Below are 26,265 nucleotides of genomic sequence, written 5' to 3' on the forward strand. Positions count from 1 at the left end.
TGTCGTGTCTATCACAGACCTACCTACCGGTACCTAAAGCATTGAAGGTATTATAGCGTGTTATTTTCTAGAGCTCTCATTTTTTTCTACAATCTATCATTATCAATAGACTGTTACTGTTAACTACAGGACTATTGACTTCCACATACACAATCTCCAAACTTGACTGGCCATGGTCAAAAAAAACATTCTTTTTCACGAAAATACCATTTAAAAATATGGTAACTCCAACGAAAGCGAATCGCAGTTTAAAGTTAGAATAAAATTATGCTACCGTCAGGGGATACAAATCCAATCCTCTTATGTAATCCCGGGATTTCCACAGTCGTTTTCGAGATAATCCCGGGATTGTGCATGACGTAAAAAGAGCAATAGCAAAATGCGGTTTGAGTGCAACTATAGCCACGGGCATCGTTTTGTTTTATTCTCAATGGCTAGTGGCTACATCAAAGGAACTTGCTTTCTGTGGTCCTGTCTGTAGAATGAAGACTTCAAAGTTAAAAGTTATAAAAGCTGTATTATCTTTAGACTACTTACTTGATGAAGTAGTATAAAATGGATGAAGTTGAATGGTGCAATTGTATTTTATACTCTATCATAGTGGTTTTAATGTTTAATTTAAAGAATTTTAAAGGGACAGGAAAAATGTTGGTTAGCAATTTGTTTAGCCAGTTATGAGTGCCCAATTTCTGGCTTTGTAATTGCCGAGAAAGTTGTCACTGTCTCCTAAACCCGGGATCTAATGCTTAGTCTGATACCTAAACATTTGACCTGCGGACTAACTGTAATTTTGGACCAAAATTCGCCATCGACATCGATCAAGTTAATAAAATGCTATATAAGCACTTAATATCCAGCCCAATCCAATTAATTGAATGTTGTAAAAATGATTGAGTCCACATTTTTTCGTATTAACAGGGCTACCGCACAGACGAGATAAAAAACCGCCTATATGTGGTTCCATTCGACTGGTTTTCGGGATAATTATGTTTCGTATTTTAAAAGGGACAAGGTATATTTTCTTTTGGACTGAAACAATTTTGTTGAGGCTTTCCCTTTTTATATTTTATTAGTGGTGACCGTATCTAACCCTATATTTGTAACAGCAGGTACCACGATTTCGCTTAGGTAAAAGTTTTTTAGACTTTCGATAAAAAACCTATATTCTACGCACCTATGTATGTAAGTATGTATGTAAGCATGTAAGAGAAGTAGCTTTACTTCTACCAGTTCTACAATTTAAGCACACATCACACCACATACTAAGGGGCTTAGTAGGATCACAGATGGGGCCCAGTAGGACCACAAATGGAGCCCAGTGGGGCTGATGCCTGATCCGGAGCTGTGGACTACCTAGCGGGTTTTCCGGGGCTCCGGCTCTAAAAGCAGGAGTAGGAACGGGATGGTTTTTAGTCAGTAAGAGTCTGAGACACCTCGCCCAAGGCGAGAGAAAATATAGGATGTTTTCCCCACGTTAACAAAAAGGCTCAAATCACATCAACACCCTATAAGTGGCCAGTGCTGACCTCTTCTCTTCTCACACTGATAACGTTCGAGCATTAATCACCACGCTTGCTCAATGCGGGTTGGCAGTTTGGCAATTTTGGCTCACATAAGCTAAAATATATCTGTTATGATTGTTATAGAGGGTGCCCCTTAAGCCTTACCCTTTGCCTTACACCAAAATAGCAAATGGAAAATCAATATTATGTAGGACTACAGGAGGTCGTCCCTGTATTCCATTATATAACAAAAGAGATGTTATGATAATGTAACAATATTATTATTACAAACTACCTTTTGCCCGCGGCTTCGTACGCATTGACTATACAAATAAACCGTCCTCCAGAATCACTCTGCTAAACAAACCGCATCAAACTCCGTTGCATAGTTTTAAAGATCTAAGCATACATAAAGACAGACAGCGGAAAGCTTTTTTTTTGTTATAAACTGGTAAATACGCTGATGGTAAGCAATCACCGCCGCCCATGGACACCCGAAACACCAGACGCCTTACAATTTAAGGGTTGTTGGGGTATCGTGGATTAGGAAAGGGGGTAATTGGGCCTTCGGTAACCTTACTCACACAAAGCAAGCGTTGTTTCACGTTGGTTTTCGGTGAGGACATGGTATCACATAATTATCATATCGAGCCGACCCATTCGTGCCGAAGCATGGCTCTCCCACACTTAAAAGAAAGTTTTAGACTATGTAGTGATGCAGCAAAAACTCACAAAAGCTGTTATGAAATATAAAGAATGTTATGTAATAAGTTTTGTTGAACGCGACTGTTACAAAATTCAATAAATAACTCGATCGCGCGCCCGAAATTACTTTGATTCGTGACTTCGGGTGCTATTTTACTTTCTGTAAACGAAAATAGTGGAAATTCTAGCTATTCGTTATTTGATGTAGAACTCAAGTTGTGTTTGTTAGTACGTTTAGGGTTTTATAAGGTGTAATTCTTAGGTTTTGGGCGCTGTAAACAGATTTTGAGTAAGGTTTTGAAATATATTATTTTATTACGACAAGATATCTTTGGCCGCACGAAAAATCCGGCTATCTTCCACCTACCGGTTATATTACAAATAACCTATTTTCTCTCTTTAAAACCGTGCGAAAGAGCGTATTTCTAATAAGAGCAGTGATCTGTGATAAATGCATAGGTACTTATAGTATTGTGTGCCAGACAGCATTCTGTGTTAAACTCATTTTATACAACCTATTCGTTGTCACCTGCCCATTAATTAATTATTAAAAGTGCTTTCATATGAAAACAATTAATTCTAACGTCTTTCGACCTTTCGACCAGACGACAACTTCAAACCCATTATTGTATCAACCAAATATGAACTTTACAACAAATACACTAGATCGATATTTGAATACTTAATCGTTAGGGTTCATAAACACTATGGCTATGGTTCTAATCGTGATATATTTCAACAGACATAGTCGAGGCTTGGTTCGCGTGCTGGGAGTTAGGGGCTTAGGGGCTCACGGCAGACACCGCAAAGCCCGAACGCGACCGGCAAACTAATTCATGAAATCAATACCGCACTTGGCGTGATACTCGCTAAAGTGCCGTTAATTATTTATTTATTAATTTGCCATTAATGTGTCCGACGATAAAACGGAATTTATGAATGTAATCAAAATGTTGTTCTGTGGTAATCCACAAACGGATTTTTGTTTTAAATCCTTTTGAAAAAGGAATCTGGTGTCAATCAACTTTAGTTCCAATTTTAAATCGTTTTAAAGACAAATTGAACGATTTTGCGCTACATATTTACATTCGGCCAGGCATAAAATAAAAATGTAAAACGAGGAAAAAGTATTGAAATGTTTTCCATTTATTGGAATGCGGGCGTATAAAATGTGAACACCGCATGCCGTATGAAAGTTATTGATAATAATAACTATAGCAAATATTTACACAAAGTTCACAAACAGCGGCTGCCGTCCAATTTAATAAGAACAAATGAAGTTATGTCCGTGCCGGGGCGAAACCATTTCGTTATTGAAAAATGTTTTCAGCACATCGCGGGAGAGTTTCCCGACATTAAATAATTTCACCACACACGGAGCAGACAGTAAATAAAGTGCTCATGCCTTTTCATCTTTGGATATCGTGCTCAGTGAGTTTCTAATAAGTATTTTAAAGACTTGTTTCTTTAAGTTCTTCAGTTGTTTTTCTTTGTTGCTTTTATATAGGACGAAGGTGAAAAGCCATGAAATTATCATTCAAAGTATATAGCTATGTTCGATATCACTTAATTGCTTTTCTGCGTGTCATGTGTATTATTATCAATCGCTTTTGGCAGTTTACCTACTACTAGACTATCAGTCTCCTCTAAACAATTAGAGTTAAGCATAAATTTTACGCTTTTTTAAGGAGTAAATCATCCAATGACTTCTTCCGCCTTGGGTGAGGGAGTGTCAGATGAAGACACTCCTTGACTTGACTAAAAACCACCCCGTTCCTACTCCTGCTTTTCGAACCGGAGCCCTGATAAACTCGCTAGGTATTCCGCAACATAATTTTTACACTTGGATACTACAAGACAAGCGGGTTGGAGATTTAAAAGTTTCTGGTATAACCGAGAGCGCTGCTTCCCAGCCTCTGTAAAATGTGGCTGTCATATTAGTTATAGAATATAGTAGCAGCAACGTTTTGTGTCGCCTCACCACACTAATTACGTTCGGTCGGATGGCCACGACGCGACGTGGGGCTGCAGTAAAATGTAAATATTGCCCTAAATCTTGTTCACAGTGTGCCAGTAATTAAACCGACGGGATACGTCTATTGAACGGGTTCTATTCGGCATGTGCTGATTCCGACAGCGCGGTTAGGGACGGCGAAATGAGATTGTTTCATCTCTTTTTGAACGCGGAACGTGAGTGTCAGATTGCTGCAATTTATTTTTGTTGTGGTATTACTTGTTTTAATGAAATGTGTGTAGATTTATTTATTTAAATGGTGAAAAGTGGGTGTAAATTGTATAGCGGCATTACGTGTCGTAATGAGCAACTCTGCCTACCCCTTCTGGGGATAAAAGGCGTGACGTTAACGTTGCTTGCAGAATTATTTTTAGGTTGGTATTATAAAAGTTGTTTTTTCTTTATTGCTATATAACAAAAGTCATCTTTTGTATTCGTTTTTCAAAAAATAAGTTGTAATAACTGTATAGTAATAATAAGATCAGACTTAGAATAATAAGATATACTAATAATAAGATCTTTAATCCCCTCATTAAGCCCTGTATGATATTGAAAGGAAAAGGGAATGGGGTAATTAGTAGGGAATTGTGGGTCTGTAGGATAGGAGAGCTGTGGGAGTTACGACCACCTCTGCAAGACAGTGGTGATCGCAACTTCCTCAGCTCGAAGGTTGATGGGGACACTGCAGAAACGGAGGGATATGAGGAAAGTTCCTGCAGCAGCTCGGGAGGCCAGGGTCGCGTCCCTATCTGTCCCTTCTTTTATGCTCGGACAGACTATAAAGGTAAGAACAGCCCTAGCCATTATTGTACTATTACAGTCAAATTGATGGTCTTATCACACTAGGCAGTGAGCAGTCTTGTCATCCGATAACCTAACTTTAATCCTAATCAAGGTTTGACAAACCAAAATCTAGCTCGAACTGTTTTGAACAAAGACTAAGTATAAGATGTATAGTAATAGTAGTTGTATATTTAACTACAATATATTGGATAAAAACTGCTAAATGCACATTTCAATTCTTCTGTGTAAAAAGGGGAACTTCAATTCAACAAACATTTTTGCTCGAACATCTCACGTAAGAAAAAATCTCCGTATTTTCGCCAAAGACGAGAATCGACAACGTTGACATGAAATCCTCTCTCTAGATGCTCCTCGTGTGATTTATCGGCCACTAACAAGAAGTGACGTCTATCACATCAAACGCCTTTCACAGTATTGGAATGTAAGCAGAAATGTGAGTGAAAATATTTTTCTGTATATTTTTTTTTTGTTGTGTAGGATGAATGAACGTAACTGACAATATATGCATGTTGATTTTAAAACAGTAGTTAGATTGTCAAAAATAAGTAAGTCATTTATGGGATTCTGTGTTAAATGTTATAATAAAGTTCCAATGGAAATACAGAATCTGAATGAATCAAAATTTAAACTATGTATTAAAAAAACGTTATGTAGACAAGCATACTATAAAGTAAATGATTATATAGAAGATAAAAATGCTTGGAGGCAAGCTGGTCCGGCTCCACAGGATAACGAAAAAAATGTAGTAATATAACCATGTTATTTCGATGTGTTCTGTACTTTATACAATTATTGTAAATGTGAGAGCCCTGTAATTAACTGAAATCAAATTAGACTAGTAGAATGCATTTATGTCAGCTTGGAGTTGTCATGCTCACTCAAAAGTCTCATTGGCGGTGGCACGGGCATTGGATCGCTCGATTCCCTGCAACATGGTTGAGTTGGGCGGTGCTGGTGTACGTGTCATGTTCGTGAACGGGCGCTGTCAACTGGGACTGGTCAGCTCCGGACTGCATTAATTTTTATTGTCCTCTAGGTTATTTTCTTTTTCTGTCGCTTTGACTGTATATTAGTTTTACATTGTTCTCACATAGCTGAAGTAATCGAAACAATGTAACCAAAAATTGTATTGTAAATCTGATTGAAAAAGAGTAACCTATGGAGTTTCTTGCTCGTTCTTCTCCATAGGAATCTACACTTTGGAACGAGCAAATAGCTTCACTAGAGGACTGACCGACAGACAGACATTATTAATATTATTACATTTGCTTTGACGTTCAAAAGTGCCTTCCTGGTCTATTTGAAATAAATGATTTTGATTTTGATGATTTTGATTTGAAGTAGATAGTTTGATGCTGTTTGGATAAGCTAAGGAATTTACTCGTATGTTTTCTAGCCATGATAATAATTTCTTTAGACATTCAGAGATTATGCTGCTGCATTTGTAACACAAATGAATTATTAAAAGTATCGATAGTATCAAAATACCTTCGTCTATAGTTCTTATTACACAAAGCCTTAATGACTATGTAGACATAGCTAATAACAAAAAACCTAAAAAGCGCATCAAAGAAATGACAAAAAGACAGACATTGCAAGTCCCATTACCAAGCTTCACAGATAGAAGAAAATGCATTCCTTTGTGACATCTTTCAGCTTTTTTTGTAGTATAAGAACATAATTTGGTCTGAGACTGGTAAAACAGTAGTATGACATGCTTTTAGGTGGTACAGACTATAGAAAAAATATCGTATTGTGTATTTGTGGAAAGTTGTTAAGGATTATTTAAAATTTTGGCCCTATAGAATTGATAAAGATTTCTTAGAGAGCGAAACCCCATCTCTAACCTCTTCATAAGTCGTCAGACCACCACAAACGGGTCCCGGTAGATCTGATGCTGGATTCGGAGCTTCGAACTACCTAGCGGGTTTACCGGGGCTCCAGCTCGAAAAGCAGAAGTCTGACACTCCCTCTCGCCTCGCCCATGGTGGGAGTAGTCATTCGATAATTTTTAAAAAAACATCATCAGAAAAAACGTGTACCTACAATATTATATTAGTAATCATATTACAAATTACAATTTATATTACACATACAATAACAGCGGCCAATCAAATAAAACTTAAAAATAACTTACAACGGTTTCTAGTTAATTAAACGCGTTATTGTAAACGTTTTCAGAAACGATAACCTTTCGAGTTAGCTCGAACGTTGCGTGTTCAAACTTATTTAGTCCGTACTCCTTTCCACGTAATGTTTATAGGGAAACTGATATTCAGAATTAGACGACAGCATATCAAAGTGACCTAATAAAAAATATTCGATTATTAACTTTATCGTAAAAATTATAAGATTGAAAATCGATTGCTAAGGTCTTATTGAATGGTGTAACTTAATATGCTGTCGCGTTTGAGGAAAATATTCTGTTTTCTAATATAATATTGAATGAAAACAAAAAGCGAACGAAGGAACCCGAAGGGAATAAAATGTAAACTCGCTTTTATGAAATGTCAACAGAATTTGCTAAAAAAATATGAAAGTTTTTTTTTCGTAATATTCTTTTTATTGACGTAATCCTACCCACTGGTAGGTATTTGGTACTTTTTTACTCAGTCAGCATTCAACAGTGTTTTATATTTGCTGAGAAACTTTTTATTCAACATTTTTATTCCGAATCTATAAATGTTTTGTGGGCACCAAAACAGAAAATCCATGGATATTTTTCAGTTACGTAGGTATATTTTAATGAATTATTCTGTTGTTTGAAACGAAAAAAATAACATTAAAATTCAATGACCACAAAAATCGGTTCATCCATAAAATGGTTTCTTTGAAGAATTATAAATGATAGCAAAGCATTTATACTAAATTTGGGAATTCATACTTCGTAGTCACAACCAACGAATCTTACTGTTTTTAGAATTTTAGAAAAGCTCACAATCTAATCGGTACTCGTAGTTCTAATTTTGACCAGCGTAGGAACGGCTAACATTATAGGAAATAACTCCCATTTCCCATATAAAGCAATTATAACCAATAATTAGGAACACGTAATACTGAAATTGATTAAATAAATAATTAATATCGAGTCAAATATTTTCGTAACTATGGTAAATCGAAGGATCGTTAATATTTGATATACGGGCACGCCACTATGTCAGTCGGTCGTATCGTATCGTAGTGCTACCCGATACCTGATCAATTATTTATTAGAATATATAATATACCCAAAAAATTGTGAGCTAGTTCGTACAATGTGTGTAACAAAAAATTATATGTATGTACCTATATTGTTTTTTACACACACACAACACAGAGTCTGGGAGTAGCGTCTGTTTAAACTCATTACAATTTTAAGAATTTATTCGTTCTAGTATAGTTTCAATATGTCTGTTACACAACACTAGACTAAGAATGCTTTTCCACCAAAGATGTGCTATGTAACTATGCTCCGAAGATGTGAATCTATGTGATCTATGTGATCGTTATGTAGCTGTGCGAGAAAGATGCGCAGTTTGAATATTCAATGTATCCTAAAAACATTGCTTAGCTGAGTTCTTTTCCCCTAGTGCTAAGCTATACATATGTACTAATGAATATGATTGATGGAAGCCAAACGCATCCACAGCAACGTAGCATAGCACATCTCTGGTGAAAACACTTAGGCATTGACGAAGTTTAGACAGACTTTACCTCTAATAAGCTTATTTTCTTAAGGAAAATTCGAACACAAAATGATCCAACTAACCACTTCCAACATAAAAATGAATTTAAACATAAAATAAATAGTCGATTGAAGTACAGGAGTGTTCTGTAATTAACATTGTAGTTATTAATTACTGAGTTAAAAGGTTCTTTGTTAATTACCTCGGGAATTGTGATGACTGGTTTATAAATCGATAATGGCGATCAAAGTCTACTTGTAAAAAGAGTTGAGTCGAGTTTGTGATGAAGTAGTACCTATATACCTATAATTCTTTAGTCGCTTAATTAATTTATGGTATTATATTATGATATTGATTTGGTTTCTACATAATATTTGGGGCTGTGGTAGGTCAATTGTTATTTATTAATAGTTTTCTTTCAAGTAAAAAGAGGACAGAGATCTGTTTTTGTCTTTATCATATAGGTCGTGAATGAAACACGTGTAAAAAATCTTAATAGAAGCAGGGAGCCTGGAATTTTGCCCAGTACATGAGAATAAGCTCAACCTCTATTACATGGGACTTATTACACAAATAGTGAAAAGTAGGTGTATATTGTGCAGTGGTATTATATGCCGTAATTTACAGGTGCACCTCTGTCTACCCCTAAGAGAATAAAAGGCGTGAATATAATATACACGTGTACCAGCAGTAACTTGTAACAATTTCATCTATAAATAACACACGATAAACCTCCGACACAAAAACCTGAAAGTAATTTTAAAAATTCATTTACGAATGTGGCGGTTCCATGTTACAGTTAAACTTTTACGAAAAGGCAGGTTTCATTAACAAACTTTCAGGAATCCAGAGTAAGAACAAATTAACTTCGAATCGCGTGTAATTTATTTATTACTAGCCTTTCGCCTGTGACTTTGCCCTGCTTAGAATTTAGGGTATTGTCAAGTAGGTCTCAATATAATAGTAATCATTATCATCCTCATTATCAAATTAACTAAAAATCACGGTTTACTCACGTAAATAGTACAGCTTATAGTAGGTTGCGCGGTGTTTTTAGTCAGTAAGAGTCTGACACTCCCTTTCGTCTTGCCCAAGACGGGAGAAGTCATTGGATGATTTTCCCCCCTTAAAAATGCGTTTATAGGCCATGGTAACCACTTACCATCAGGTGGACCGAGTGCTTTCTTGCAATCGTCGTGGTTTAAAGAAAAAAGATGAAGACCGAGCTTTATTTGCCTTTTTTTTCTTATGCATTGTATCGAATGCAACACAATAATGTTATGAGTGTAAATGTACCAATGTACCAGTTTCGACATCTTGTAAAGACATGTAGTGCTTTAATCCTGGTTAGGTAAAGTTCAGATGTATGATGAGTAGGTAAATTGGATAAAGTTAGCAGCAAAAAGTTTATAAAAAATACAATTATTAAACACATTTATTATTTAATATTAATTTCCCTTTTCTATAAAAAAGTTAGCTCGTGTTTCATGTAATTTAAAAGATGAATTTAGTTTCAAAGTTTTTCTTGTAATTGAATTAGAATTTATGAAATTTTTCTTCCTTAATAACGCTAATAAAAGGGGATTTATGTTGCTTAAAGTTTAAAAGCAAGGTAAATCGTAAATGTGAATAGAATAAAATAATGTATATCATAACTTTCGTGAGACATACTAAATTAATTACTATAGTTTTCGGTTTACTCACGTAACCGTTTGTTGAGGATCTCGACTAGTTTTAAGCTGTGATAGAGGCTCAAATGCATGAGCAGCATTCCGCGACGCACGACGCGGCGATTGTCGCGCTGCTACTGCCTCTAGCATAGCTTGAAACTAGTCGAGTTCCTCGTCAAACAATTACGTGAGTAAACCGATTACATAATAATTAATTTAGTATGTCTCACGAAAGTTATAATAAAACAATAGATATAGTACAGAGTAAGTCGAAGAAAATAACAAAAATCACATTTTACTCTGCAACAAATCTTATGAGCCACCTAAAGGTATGAGATCACCGTAGCCAAAGTACACCTGTAACACACGAGCTGCCATGAGTGTGTTGTTGACCAATGATCATATCGAAATGTAGACACAATAGCTGCCTATTGTGTCAACGAAAAAATACAAGCCACAAGCTTTTGGTAACCAACCCAATTCAATTAATATACAGAATCTTAAACGGCATTATTGTATTTAACAATAAGTGGGTCAATGTCGAATAATGGCGAAAACGCCAGCTTATTAAATGGTGCTAAGCAGAAACAAGGTCTACGATTGTTTGCGTGACTCCAGCCATTTGTCGGCCATGTTTGCCGTACTAGGATATTTTCAACATTAATATATGCATTAAGGAGCACCCTATAGCCTTAACTTGTGTAAATACATATTCATTTTGTTAAGGAATTGATACACGCTTTTTTATGGTACATTTGAATAATGTTCGCACGCATTGAGTGTGTTTTAATTACGGTTGGCTATTTTGGCATAGATGTAGACGAAACTATGGAATTCCTGCGTGGAATTAATAGTTTTTGCATTCAATTATGTTGTGTATTAGACTTAACGCTTTAATACAGAATGGTGCAACAACGACTGTGTAGTGTTCTTGCAACAATTGTATAAATCAAGCAATTTGGTATTTAGGTAATATTGCACACAAAAAATGGTGACACATGGTCGTACATTGTATAGCGGCATTACGTGCTATAATGTGCACATCTACCTACCCCTTCGGGGATAAAAGGCACATGACGTTGCGTAACATTGCTCGTACCTTTAGCCAGACAAAGTATGAACCTAATTCAAATTTTCACAAACATTAAACTACAAAGAAACAAAACACATTTTTATGGCGGAGACGTGTCTACCAAGTTAAGGACGAAAGTAAATAGGACAATAAACAAAAGTTTTACGTAAATCCAAGCAATTGTACGTCGAGATAAATCCTAAACCAGAACAGAAAAAGCATTTTAATTTTGTCCGTGAGCCTTTTAAGGCTCTCCGTAACTTAGTGTACGAAGAAATCTAATCACGAACTTCACAAACTCAAGTGTCCCTTGAGGGCCATTATGAGAAGCGAGTGTTATATTTTTGGACAAACTTTCCAAATAATTAGGCTAGTACACATTTGGGAGGGAATTATCTTAATAATTGCGAGCTTAGACCTCCCCTAAGACCAGCTGCTACAGTGTGCAGATAACTAACTCTGTTTTTATTTAAACAATATTTTCCATACCTCTGCGTCATTGGTCGAGTGGTCGTATGCGACTGCCGGACAAGGGGTCTCGGGTTCGATTTCCGGGTCGAACAAAGTATTACTAAGCTTTTTTCGATTTTTCGAAAAATTCTCAGTAGTAGCACGGACTTACAACATAAATTGTGGAAAGTGGGTGTACATATTACAATGACATTACGTTGCATAATATGCACCTCTGTTTACCTCTTCGGAGATAAAAAGCGTGATGTTGTATGTATACATATATATACATAAACATGCGTTCGTTCTAAATATAGTTAATCAAGACCCATGCAGAACAATAAAGTGAGAATCACACGCGAATCTCAACCTTACTTCCTGGTAATATGAATAGTTGTTGCTGTTCATATTTTTCAATCAGGATGTCTTTTAATAACATGTGGTGACTTCATCAATTGATCAGTCTCTAAATAGCAGTCATTAACGGATTCTCTTAACGTTGCGCCGTCTGTCTTTATTAAAATGTCAATGTCTTAGGGCAGTTTAATTACGAATACAGATGCCAATTGAGAGATTCTTGCAGAATAATAAAACTTACTCCTAATCGCATTATATCAGTTCATTTCAGATTATAAAATCGTGATGTAACTGTAATGTATTTTTTGGTTTATCTTTGTAACAAATTTTTGTAAGGGTTATAACGTTAAATGTATCAATATTTTAGTAATTTAATGGTTCTTTTTAACACTTAAATCCCGTCTGTGTGACATATACATATGCGACGTGTGACACATATTTTCGTGTATATGTTTCTCTTTTCTGCTCCTTATTTAGTGTAGATATTGGTAATTGATATTTAACTGGGCGCTTAAAGCGTTTATGTTCAATTCCTTCATACTGATACGGCTAAGTTTCATGTTGGTAGATACTTGAATTCTTAATTGCCTTTGATGTTTTACTATAGGATTCCTTTGACTATGTATCAATATTTAACATTAATGAAAAGTAACTGTTAAATACATAATATCTACTGCATCTCTGTCATCTACTTATCTAACAATCTGCAAAGGATAGGATCAAACAGATTAAACATATGTCCACAACATTTCCTTCTAATGAAAAAGGTTGGTTAAAGTAACCAACCATTTTCTTTTTTCTATTCAAGTAGGTAATTTTATAATGCCTGCTTCCCCTAAGTTCAGTGACCCCATGATATCTAGAACTTAAGGTGGCTACGTCATACCTGGCTAGTATCGATCCAACTACGCCTAGGTAGTAGGTAGTGTTGCTCTTGTACACTTTAAATATGCGAGACCTTTGCTGTTGGCTTGCTGCCATTTTGTCTCACACACTTGAATATAACGTTGGAAGTCACTGACTCCGAGATAACCGTGTAAATTGATGATTACGCTTGTTAAATCCCGGGAAATGGTACAGGATAAAGTTTGTTTCCTGGTATGACATGGCTAACATGGTACAAAATTATACCAAGATGTGTTAGGGTTACTCATCAAAATGTGATTAAAAATATAAAAAAGAAGTAGTATGTACCTACTTAATTTCATCTTGAGAAACGATATGAATTATTCAGTTTAACTAAAAAAATCATCAGCCTATAAGTGGCCACTGCTAACCAAACCCTTTTCACATGGAGAAGGTTTGAGCATTAATAATCACGTTTGCGTGTTGGCGATTTCAAACTTATAATTAGAAATTATAATCAGTGGTGTCTAAATAATTTTAGAAAGTACATATAACTCGGAAACAGTCGCTTTAACACTTTAATGCATTAGAAGCGGGCCTAGAACCTCCAGGCCAACACGACATCGTAATTATTCACGACATCAAAAAAAATTACTAGACTATTAAAAAAAAGAGAACAACGCATCCTTCCAATTAATCACTAACTTGACCATGATAACAATGATATAAGCAAAAACCCAGTCAAAGTTTTGTAAGTAGAACATATTTAGGTCGAGGCAGCTCCATCAATCTATGTGAAAAACTCTTGCCATTTGTAAGGCCACAAAAAGTACTGTAATCTAGCATCGTTGTAGCAAACATAAACGGGTGATAAGTGCTTACATTTGTATCAATACAACACCAAAAAGCCTTAGAAGTAAATATTTTTCCTCATGGAGCTGTTTCTTTTACTTTTAGTAAAATATATGTATGTATTGTAGCTATGTATGTATGTGTACTTCATGCTCTCTAGTCCCATCTATCAATGTAAGGCTTTAGCATTTTTTGTCTGCCTACATGTTATGCTTAGTTGATTAATGTTCGCGATCCCGACTCTTGAGTTTCTTGGCATTTCGAGTCACTTTTTTGTATGTAAGCTTAGCTAATAATAAAGTACGTGCTAATAATAAAGTAAGTGATTTTAGCTTATAATAATATCTTGTAATATTGATTCATACTGTACATTTGTAATTTCTTTATCTATTTATTAAATCTCACCTCAGAACTACCATTACAGTATTCCCCAATGTGAGAGAAAGGCCTTATAACTAAGTCTAATAACAAAAAAGAAAAACATAAACAACATAAAAAAGCATACAAAATCTGAACAAAGTCAATAGTCATTATGAAAAAATTAAACCTTAATACTATACTTGCAAATTCGAAACATACGCTACTAAATAATGAAAAAAGAAACGAAATAAAGTGAAGAAAAACATAATATAATTGTATACTTGAATCTAAAAAAAAAATGTTAATTTTGCTCGTAATAAGACCTATAGAAGTTTGTGCCATACACTGAACTCTCACATTTGCTTTACGAAATTGGACCTTATGTATGTATGTCTATTATGACTGTATTGTTTGATGATAATAGTACAAAGAGAAGAATGTCCTTAATAAGTAAGTGATGTAGTTTTAATAAGAAATAATTACTTTGTTAATCACTTTTGATTGGATGCGATATGAGCGGATTGCTTTGTACTCATTACGTTTTGATTGAGTTATGAGATATTTTGATTAATCTATTCTCTCTATCAATAGATCTATTTTTGTATTATATAAAATACTTTTATCAGAAGTAAATGTAAGACAATTATAAGTGTTATTTCTTTGTGACTTTTTTTAACATTGCGCCACACTAGTATTTTCGCTTGTGTCGTGGGCGCGTTTATAAACATACAAGTTCATATACACATGACACTCAGACCCGAAACTACAATTTGTGGAGCACACAAAGAGTTGTTCCGTGCGGGAATCGCACCCACTATTGTGCAGTGCAGTCTAAACTCACTGGTACAAATAAACAGTTATCTACCATCTTCTTATATTCTTATCAGAGGAAAAAAATAACCAAAAAAAAAACACTTGTGTCGTATGTATTTATTTTATTATTTATTTATTTTATTAAAAGGTACATGTTATGAACTTATAAACTAGTACATAGTCCGACAAAACTATATATGTAGTTTGTCTGTCGGATCCAAAAGTTTAAAATTATTAGTGGTAAATGTTTACACAGTAGTATAATGTTTAGTAAATATATAGGTATAATATGTAGTATAATATGTGTAGTATAATAAGTTTTATATAATAACATATTTATTTATTTTTATATATATATATATGTGTATGTAATATATATATGTATATTATTTATATATTATATATATAAATATGTATGTATCCGTGCATTTTATATACATACGTTTATTTACATGTTTAGGTAGCTGGTAGCTAGATTGCGAGTACATTTATTAGATAAGAAATTTACTGTAGTTTGTTATGTAGTAGTGTAGATATATTATGTGTTGAAACAGTAATTAAGGTAAAGTACTAAACAGATATTTTTTTAGTTTAAACTTAAATCTATTCTTACTTTTCTCTTCCCGGATTTCGTTTGGTAAATGGTTGAGTAAGTACGGGATACGCTTTTTTAATGATCGATCACCATAAACATTATTAACTCTTGGTACCTCGTATTTACCAGACGACATCGATCGGGTGTTGTTTTTATTACATACTATTGTCAGTGGTGAATTATGCTCATGCTTGCTGTGGTTATTAGTTGCGAGAATGTATTTATGCTTGAGACTGATAGGTAATACTTTACAGATTTTAAATAACTTATAGTAGTCTTTTTTATATTTATTTTTAGTTTTTTTATCTACTAGTAGTTTAAGGAACCTAATTTGTAGTTTTTCTAATTTTTCCATGTGGGTCTTGAACGTAAGCCCATAGCAATCAAGAGCATAATCCATCACAGACTCCACCATACATTTATACAACACTCTTAATGTACTACTAGGAACTCTATAACTTAGGTGGTAAAATTTACTTAATATAGTTCTAAGTTTATTGCACAAGTAATTTACATGATCAATCCAGGAAAAATGCTCGTCAACTTTAACCCCTAGGTAAGTCACACAATTTACTCTCTGGATAGGTTTGCAGCTGCAATTGACCGTGTTTCTATGAATACAATCAAACGTGTGAGTGTATATTGGTAAAGGAGTTTCCTTCAGTGGTGAGTAAGGTGAGTGAATAATTAGGTATTGTGTTTTCTCTGAATTTAGCACTATTCCATTGTCATGAGACCACTTAACTACAGCGTCCACGTCTTGTTGAACAAGTCGGCACGTCTCAGCGATGTCAGTACCGGCTCGCAAGGCACAGAGGTCATCCGCGAACATATGCGCTGAGCAGTGTTTTAGGACATTTATATATTAACAAACGTAACACAATATCTAAAGATCCTGAAGCCCTTCACAGAAGTAAAAGAAGAAAAACAAGATATAATCTTTATAGCGCCAAGATATTCCGGGTCATTGCCCTCACAATGCGTGCTCGTTTCTTTCTTCAGCAAAAAACACAACCGATAATGAAAATGTAACTGGAAACATGACTCCACGTTGACCTTTTCCTAAAACAAAGGGTGCTCAGCCTTCTGGAAATGTGTTTCGCCAATTTTTCCCCATCAACTATCTTTTTGTAAGAGAACTAAGGTGAGCGCCCATTGACGTGAACATGTCTCTATTTTAACCGAGACTTGTTTAAGTAAATGGGCTATTCTGAACCGCCAAGCTATATCCCGACCCGTTTCGTGTTAGTGAAGTGGGACCTTAATGTAAGTGGTGAACATAGAAAAATGTACGTTGTATCTATGTACAGATACAGATAAAATTGGTCTAGCAAGAGTTTTTCTGCGCAAGCATTTCCAAGGATTGGGTGTTTTAAATCACTTTTGAAAATTATATCTATTAATGAGAACACAACAATCAATTTCCATTGATAAGCATCGTAGCACAATAAGATGAGCACCTACCGAAGTAGGGGTTGAGATGGTGTAATAAGTAAACTTCACTTATTCGATTATATCTCAAGGATGCTTACCGCAGATGTCGGTCTCTTATTCTTGCCAAGACAAAGGCCAGTTAGACTCTTGTCACCACTAGTTTCACAACGACACTCAAGCCCTTTTAGCCGAGAGGCCACTTAACAGACGTTTTATCTTAGAACAGAGAGCTCACTACTCCAAACTTTTCTAAGAGCCCAGAGCTCAAGATACACTGGCTTACTGCCAGGCGTATGTGATACGAAATATGTATGTGAAACCAAATAAATTATACAGTGAGTTGACATAACGTGCGTGACTATTTTAGCTGTTTACTCAAAAAAGTAAATAAAAGCAAAATACACTAGTTCCTTATTTGCTTATGTAAATTATGTAAGAGAAAATGTAGGACAAAGAAAATAAAATTGCGTGGGCGTTGTGTAGATGAATTTAAATAAATGTTTCAAAGGGATGTATAAAAATACGACGGTTTTACTATCTCCTTGTTTGCGGCTGAAAAAAAAATGTATTTTTTGGTGATTTGTGTTTTTTCACGGCTTATTTTGTTTTTTATATTTATGTGTATAAGGCTCGGCTCTGTTTGTATGTATGTTGACCGAATTCTAAATCCGTTGATACTTTGATACTTTAAGGGGTTTCCTTTCGAGCTATGAGGAGGGTAAAAGGATATTTTATGACATAGTTCGCTACTGTTGTTACATATTTATAAGTGTAAGTCTATGTAATAAATATTAAAGGACATGTTGTATTGTACACCTGTCAAAACAAGGATAAGGGTAGTTTTTCACGCACTATTTTTGTGAAGGAGTCGAACTTCGATCTATGTATTTTAATAATTTATATAGGACTGTATATATCCACTTTTCACACTCTTTTGCGTTATCTGGTAAACAATGATGTAAGTGATGATAGATGAAGCATACCTCCATGCAGGCCATTTATGCGTCAAAATTTCAAAACCATTTATTTCAATTAAACCAGGAAAGCACTTTTAAACCTCAAAGCTAATAGTAAAATATTTAAAATGTTAGTCTGTCGGCCAGTCCTCTAGTTGAGCTATTTATTAATTTTACGACACCTAAGTAGTATCCTTCTGGAAACACATATTCTGTCAATGAGCTTTTAATTATAATAAAATTCAATGCAATAAATCAGATTACTTTGTTTTACTAAATAAATCCCTGAATATAAAATAAATAATTAGTCTCCCTATTAGTTCAAGTTGTGTCACGAATAGAGAAGCACCAGTGACGAGATGAGGCTCTTTAATGTTTTCTTGATGACCTCGCCCTGTATAATGAGGTGTTAGTACTAGCGGCCACTCTGAACTGAATATGACACCCCCTGTATAGTGCTTTAGCCTTACTTTAAAATAACTGCAGTTCTATTTTAAGCTCACGTAACCTTGTTGGGAAGACTGCATTTATATACATATAATAAATTACTTGCTTTTTACGTTAATTTTCTTACTGTAAGGAAATGTTGTATTGTTATTTTATTTAAACTTTCTGCATTTTAAATTTATAAAGAAAGACATCTACACATTAAAACTTACTCAATAAGTTACCAAAAATTGACGTCACATTCCTATTACTATTACAAGGTCACACAATGTAAAAAACATTTAAAATAAGACAAAAATAACACATCAATTCTCCGTAGACATCAAATTTTAATGAACAACACACGTGATTCTATACAAAAGCAGGTCCCACTGGGTTTGTAATAACTTAAAAAGAAAACGTTCACACCAATATGTCTGTTCGGCAACAAATTAGCGCCCCGATCCAATTTAGTCACCTCTAACTTATGGAAGGAATAATTTCCAGGAAATATTTCACAGGTCTTCGAATTAAATTTTAATGAGGAGATGCCGTAGATTACTTTTGGGAGGAAACTCCTGCAGGACAGTCCTTTGAAGTCGTTCTCGTAAATTATCCTTCCACCTTTCTCGTATCCATTTTTGAACCTCCACGAGTATCCAGCTAAGTTTTCAAAGACACTAAAATTCGCGTTATAGTAGAAGTTGTCACTGTTATTCACGGCCACAATATGCACATCTACCTTCTTCTGTTTTTCATACGGCGGGTCTGGATTATTACAAAACTCGATTCCTTGAAATATCATTTTGTATTTGACGCAGAAAACAATAAAGTGTAGTTCGAACACAAATATTACTGCCAATATAAATTTCATTTCGGAAAAATATTGGTGAGTATTGTTTCCAGTATAATATTTATTTTATACTGAGTACTAATGAGCGGATTCATAGTTAACGACCTAGTTATGATGTCATGGTAGTTACTCAGTATAATAGTATCTAAATAATTTCACAGTCAGTGAGCATATAATGTTCGTGGATTCACCAATAAGTTTGTGGTGGTTATGTACATTAGGGTGGAGCGTCAAAAAAAATTTTTGATTTTCACATTTGAATAGCAGCAGTTTGTTGTATTGTACTCCCAAAGGTACGAGAAAAATAATAAAAAAAATATTGGAACCCACTTTTAGCCCTCTACTGCCGCTTGAAGTTTATAAAAAATCTTGAAATCGACCCATACTAAAGAACTTCATATACAAAGAAATAAACAATTATTTTATTATTATTGTGAATTATAATATCCTGTATATCATAAATTTCATAATAAGTAGTCCATATAATGGTAATAAATTGCTAACGTATGATAATACTACGCCAAATTTATTAAAAATCCAATAGTAAGATAGTGGGTACTTTGTAAGTTGAGTTGTGTAGTTGGAATGTTTTGATGATGATGTTATTTACATTTCTACCTTCACGTTAACATTATTCCAGTGCTATTAATTGTGTGATTCAGTTCGTTTTAAATTGTGAGTTTAAAATTAATAAAATACCTACGTTATAACGTCGAAGAGAATTTTCCGAAACGAAGCAGATTGCCCCATTTTTGGATCACCTTGTTTGATAAATAAATCTGTGCTTCCAACTGTAGCAGATACTTTAAAGCATATTATTTTTGTTAGAAACAAAGAAAAGGAGAAAAATATTGGAACAGCCTCTTATTTCTAGTGTTTACAAAAATCCGGGTAAAATGGCTCATGCGCGTTGGTTGACAACAGCTAACAGAATCTTGAGACTATATGTTTCCACACTCAATCCTTCAACACATTTAATAAAGCTCACAGAATATATTGTTAAAGTTTATGCTCCCGTTTGGTTTTCTATAAAGAAAGAAAGTTCATTTAAACAAGGCCCAACCCACGTAATAAATTAATAGAATTTTCCCGAAACCTTAGCTCTGACGTTAAGCAGATTATTTGTTATTATTGATCCAGTTATACAAAGAAATTTATTTTTTGCATATCCTGAAAATCTTTTATTAGCTATGTTATACGATAATCGGCCACATATAAAATAATTGGCAATAAGACGAATAATCGCAGCCAGAAAAAGTCAACAATCTGGGATAAGAATATTAAAAGTTCCGAAGTTAAACCACGCCGCAAAAGACTATACTGATATGATTGTATGGAGTGAATCACAGGTAACGTCTCCTCCAATATTAAGGGATATCAGTGACATAGAATTGGTAAATCTACTTGCATCTGACTTGCCAATTATGGTGGAATTGCCGGATTACCCATGTCACACAAAGCGGTAGAACGATGTGTAAAAATGGTCACTGAAGCATCAACTACAGTTAGAGAATACAATCCCGGGATCCCGAATCTCGGGATCCCGGGATCCCGGCCGTTTTCTTGTCCCGAAAATCCCGGGACTGTACTTGGCTAATCTCGGGATTTTTAGGATTTCCATAAACAGGTTTGAAACAGTTTGCATTCCGTAGTCCATTGCGCCATCTTGCCTAGATTATATTCAAAGCATTTGTGATAGGTAGGATATACTATACAATACATTCATACTTCAAAGGTACAGCCCTAATAATGTTTGTCGTAGAACTTAGAAGGGACTTCCCCGCTTGGAATACTTCTATACAATACTCTTAAGGTGATTCACATTTAAAATCCCGTAATCCCGGGATTGAAAAACATGCTCGGGATTGTATTCTCTAAGTATGAATTCCCCAGATCCTAAAGTACAAATACAAAATGAATCAGGGTTGGCAAATAGTATTAGACGTGAAATGAGCCTGTTCGAAAATGGAGGAACTCGTGGATATCACTTAGAAATAGCAAATAAATATCTAATGTCTATTCCTCCAACCAGCGTAGAACCTGAGCGAGCGTTTTCAGCTGCTGCTTATATTGGCAATAAACTACGAAGCAGGCTTGGAAGTGAAACGTTTCGTAGTGTATTGTGTTGTGATGTGATTTATATTGTGCAACGATATTAAAATCATTTTTTTTATATAACTCAAGTTCTGTTTTCATTTGAGCCCAATTAGAAACCACAAAGTCTAATCCCGGGATAGCCCCGGGATCCCGGGATTACACATTTAAAATCCCGTAATCCCGGGATTGAAAAACATGCTCGGGATTGTATTCTCCAACTACAGTGTTTGGGAAAAAGCCAGAGATGGGTTAATTCGTTCTATAATAAAATTACGGTCAATAATGCCATATTTTGAGACGAAAAGAAATTTTGTGGTACCCAAAAAATAAATTAATAATTTCGGATTCTTTCTCGATTTTACCACTTCTTGCATTTCAATTTCTTATTTTTATTTTATTTTATTTTTCTCTAAAAAGATGTTTATATAAAACTGGTTTGTTTTTTTATAATCTGAATGTTAAAATATACTGAAAATTTGATTTTTGTACCATTATCTATATGTTCAGAAATATACATTATTTGATTTTTTTTTGAAACTTTAAGCTTTGGTAGAGGGCTAAAAAGTATATCAAAAAAAATAAAAAAATATATAATTACGTATAATTTTGCCAAATGCAACTTTCTGCAAGTATTCAAAAACGATTCGATTACTTTTTTTTTTCTCCATACATTGACGCTCCACCCTAATGTACATAGGTACTGTTTGTTTACGATCGATCATTATTAGTACATAGTGAGAATATAACAATAACATTATTATATTGTATAGAGGTTTGTTAAGTGTGGGAGAGCCATGGTTCGGCACGAATAGGCCTGAGAGAAAACCGAAGTGATACAATGCTTGCGTTGTGTGATTAAGGTTACCCTATCTTCCCAATCTCTGATTCCTCAACAACCCTTAAATTCCTAACCCCCAAAAGGCCGGCAACGCACTTGTAACGCCTCTGGTGTTTTAGGTATCCATGGGCGGCGGCGATTGCTTACCATCAGGTGATTCGTCTGCTCGTTTACCGGCTTATACCATAAAAAAAGTAATTTTACTAATATAATAACATTTTTTATTTAAATATAAGTTTTCAAACTGACATGGTCACTAACAATAGAATTGGAACTTAAAACGGGATATTTACCATGTGTTTAAATTTTTGTGAGTTTATGTTATGTTATTTTTGTTATTTAAAGCTTAAATAATGTCTTACATTAAAATATATGAAAATATTTCTTAATTCAACTGTCAGTAAATTCATTTTTATAGTGACGTGATAAGTTTTTGAATAGGTATGTTATATATTATATAAAGTTATAAATTCATTTAGCGCCGTCGTTTATCATTTGTGTTGACGCTCCACATTATATTGTTCACCCTGTATAAACAAGCTTGTCACGACTTTTCTCATAAATGTAAAATTTGGAAGTTAGTGTTTTTCTTTTATTAAAAAGCTATTGTAATTTAGTCTGTGCTGAGGTAATATAAAGTTTGTTTTCTTATATGGGATGGACAGAGCTGTGTGTTAATTTTTATCAGAGGTATTACGACTATAAAATTAATGTTATGGGTAGTTCTTCAGAGACAAAATTTTCGATGTCTATGGGAATATTTTTGAAACCAACTAACAAAACGGCATGTAATATTTTTTTAGTATAGTTTGACTATATCAGTTACTAGGTCAAATAATATTTTTTAAATAATTGCAGTCTAGGTACAAAATATTATTTTTTAAAGCTTGTTCTTCTGATTCATATGGTGTGTCCGTTTGCCATTTTCCGGAACAAAGTAGTCGATTTCGCCTTTTCCCTTTGATACTTCAATATAAATTATAATTACATCGAAAGGAGATGAGTTGTCCTCTTCAAAAAAAAATATGCATTCGTTATAACTATGTTAGTATGATTATAAATAAATAAATAAGAAGTGTCCGGCGTATAATACTGATTAATATGGCGTTAGCTGCGAATGCCCATACTTGGTCGGATATTAATAATGAGAGTCTGGCTTCCTGTGCGGAGGGAAACCAGGCGTGCAACGGATAAGCTAGGAGGCGGATATGCCGCTGGTTGGCTTAGATCCAGGTGTTACTAAGGTAAACATCTGATTCATCTGTGTTTGGTTTACATGGCATCCTGATTACAATTCCTATTTTATAAAATTTACTTTACAGTTTTAAAACTTCAATCTATGTTTCGTGTGAAGCTTTTTGGTTATACATTTGTGTAGAAAAATGACACGAATGAAGTCTGTATATACGATGAGTTATGCATGATTGTAAGCAAAATCCTGATTCTTCTGTGCCTGATTCGTATGGTCAAAACCATATATGAATCATAAAATAAATTATTGATTCTTCTGTACATTTTTTTACTAGTCTTATTTTTAAATTAACTTAGCTATAAAGGTTATAGCTATAATTTAAAAACTTTTTTTTGAGGAATGTAATGAATATGAGTCTGAAATTGCTAATCCGCCCTGAGCAAGCGTGATGATGAATGCTCGTGACTTCTCTGTGCGAAAGTACTCGAAAATGGTATGCTAAAAAGAAATTAAAAGAACGTGAAATTAAAATAAATACAGAGCTCATTTACATACAATTTTCAATTGTTCAACAGATTCATCTGTAACAATTTCTGATTCATCTGGGCAGAAAATATTCGAACGTCGATATCTCGAAAACAATTTTTTAAAAACGAGTCCCTCATTCGAATATACATTATTTGGTATACCTATTTTCATATGAACACGTGTTACAGATCTTAAAGTGGAATTAAATTTTGGCCATATGAATCAGTCGAAGAATCGAATTTCGAAGAACTACCCTTATTAGTTCTACATAATCGTTGTCAAGTCAGAGAAAATATGTTTTTTTTGCCACTGCCAATTGATACTTGTTGGGAATTCTGTACAATTCTCCAGAGTAATTGGGGCTTCAGTAACTTCACCCACACAACAAAACATAACGCAAGCGTTGCTTCACGTCGGTTTTCTGTGAGGTCGTGGTATCACGCCCATTCGTACCGAAGCATGGCTCTCCCACACTTAATGTTACTATTACATTTAATTTTATTGTAAATAAAATAAAATTGCTGTTTAGGTAAGATTTCAGTTTAAATAAGAACCCTATTGGAATCCAGAATCCAAGTAAGATATTTTAAGAATAAAAGAGTTTTAAAACAAAGAACCTTGTTAATAAATCAATGCGTTCGACTACATATTTTACTCATGTAATACCTAGCTGGTATACTTCATACTTGGTACAAAATCTCACCGTGTCTGAACAAACGCTGCTAGTAATATATTTTGCACGGTTCACCGGCTTTACGCGATCAAATATGATAGCTTGTATCTAGCGAGGTCGCTTAATGCAATCTCATAGTAATGGAATATTTTATTACTAAGATCTTACATTATTTGTGCTTTAGTAAATTGCTTCTTGTTCTAAGTACATTAAAAGTTTAGTTTTCATTGTAGTTTAACTGATGAAAGTCTCTTAAGTTGGTTATGTCTTCATAAAAATTTCAATTGTACATTTGGAGCCATACTGGGCGATATGGGAAAATTGCATTCCATTTCCGCACTGAATGTGTAGTGCTATCTGCTATCTTGTGCTCGTATGTAATGGCTATGCTAGCATGTTTATTGATTTTGAAAGTGTTTTAAAGCATCAATAGATATGGGGAACTGGCTGCCGTGCAACGTGTCGCGGGTTCGATTCCCACAAGGTACAACACTTTGTGTGATCTACAAATAGTTGTTTCGGGTCTAGGTGTCATGTTTGTAAACGCTCCCACGACACAGGAAAATTCCTAATGTGGGGAAACGTTATAAATAAAAAAAGTCAATAGATTGTTTTCTTCTCGAAACATTGATAGAACGAAAGTATATTTTTTACAAAGACTATAGGGACTTAAAGCTTCAGTGGCGCCATCTAATAATAACAAAAAGTGATATTATTTCTACTGGTGTTAAACCTAACAAAATATAAATTTAATAAGTCAATAATACTGATTGTAGTGTATTATTTGATTCAGGTATTAACGTATAATTAAGCACGAGTAACATGGAGGACAGATGTTTATATTCAGCCGAGTTCAGCTCTATACATATAATTGTAAGGAAATATAGGGCGTGAGTTACATGAATAATTTAATTTCACGGTCATTGGAACAATTTTCTTTGATTGTGGCGGTAGTTTTCTAGGCTAAAAATATGTACCTATAAGACAATTACAGGTTTTTTGTAGGCAGGTACAGGGTTGGAACGGTTCTTTGTTTCAGTTTTTCTTTGGTTTTTTATTGTGTGAAGACTGACGATGACTTTAATTAGTTTATTTACTAGTCTATATAGGTCAAGTACGGTCACTTCCCTCCGCGCGCGCGCACGGTGCAGTGGTGCTCTTATCGCTGTTAATTATTTCTTTTATTATTTTTTTTGCTATCTCCGTGGCCTATTCCGGTTTGTGTTGTTTATGTTGTGTGCCCTGTGTCTGAGTGTGGTATAAGTAAGTAGTTAGGCGAATTAATCCACGTAATTACGTTTTATGCAGCACATTTTCGGTAAGTCCATTTATTTCTTTTATTGCGGGTGGCAAGATATAAACTTGTGTGTAATTTTATAGTTTATTTCTTTATATTCGTACGAAGTTTTATTTCCAATTGTTGCCGAGAATTATATACTTAATAATAAACGATGTCGTCGCATAATGACCCGCCCGATCGTGACGGATTTCGAAAAAGCCGATTAACTCCGCGATCGCCGCCGTGTAGCTCAAAGCGGTTATTCAGCGAGATCGAATCTCCAA

The 26,265-nt window shown here is 34.5% G+C and overlaps 2 protein-coding genes across 38 annotated transcripts in view; both read right to left on the reverse strand.

Annotated features, from left to right (window-relative positions):
• LOC118268071 (glutamate-gated chloride channel) overlaps window positions 1-26,265 on the reverse strand; it is a 124,298-nt gene that overhangs the window by 36,923 nt on the left and 61,110 nt on the right. The window lies entirely within an intron of this gene.
• Window positions 15,458-19,326, reverse strand: LOC126912765 (uncharacterized). The gene is made up of 2 exons (XM_050706671.1): window positions 19,000-19,326; window positions 15,458-16,564 (listed from the first exon to the last, which is right to left on the reverse strand). The coding sequence occupies exons 1-2, from the start codon at window positions 19,324-19,326 to the stop codon at window positions 15,668-15,670; spliced, it is 1,224 nt and encodes a 407-aa protein (XP_050562628.1). The 3' UTR covers window positions 15,458-15,667.

This window comes from Spodoptera frugiperda, chromosome 29, assembly GCF_023101765.2.
Source record: "Spodoptera frugiperda isolate SF20-4 chromosome 29, AGI-APGP_CSIRO_Sfru_2.0, whole genome shotgun sequence".
Taxonomy (NCBI): Eukaryota; Metazoa; Arthropoda; class Insecta; order Lepidoptera; family Noctuidae; genus Spodoptera; species Spodoptera frugiperda.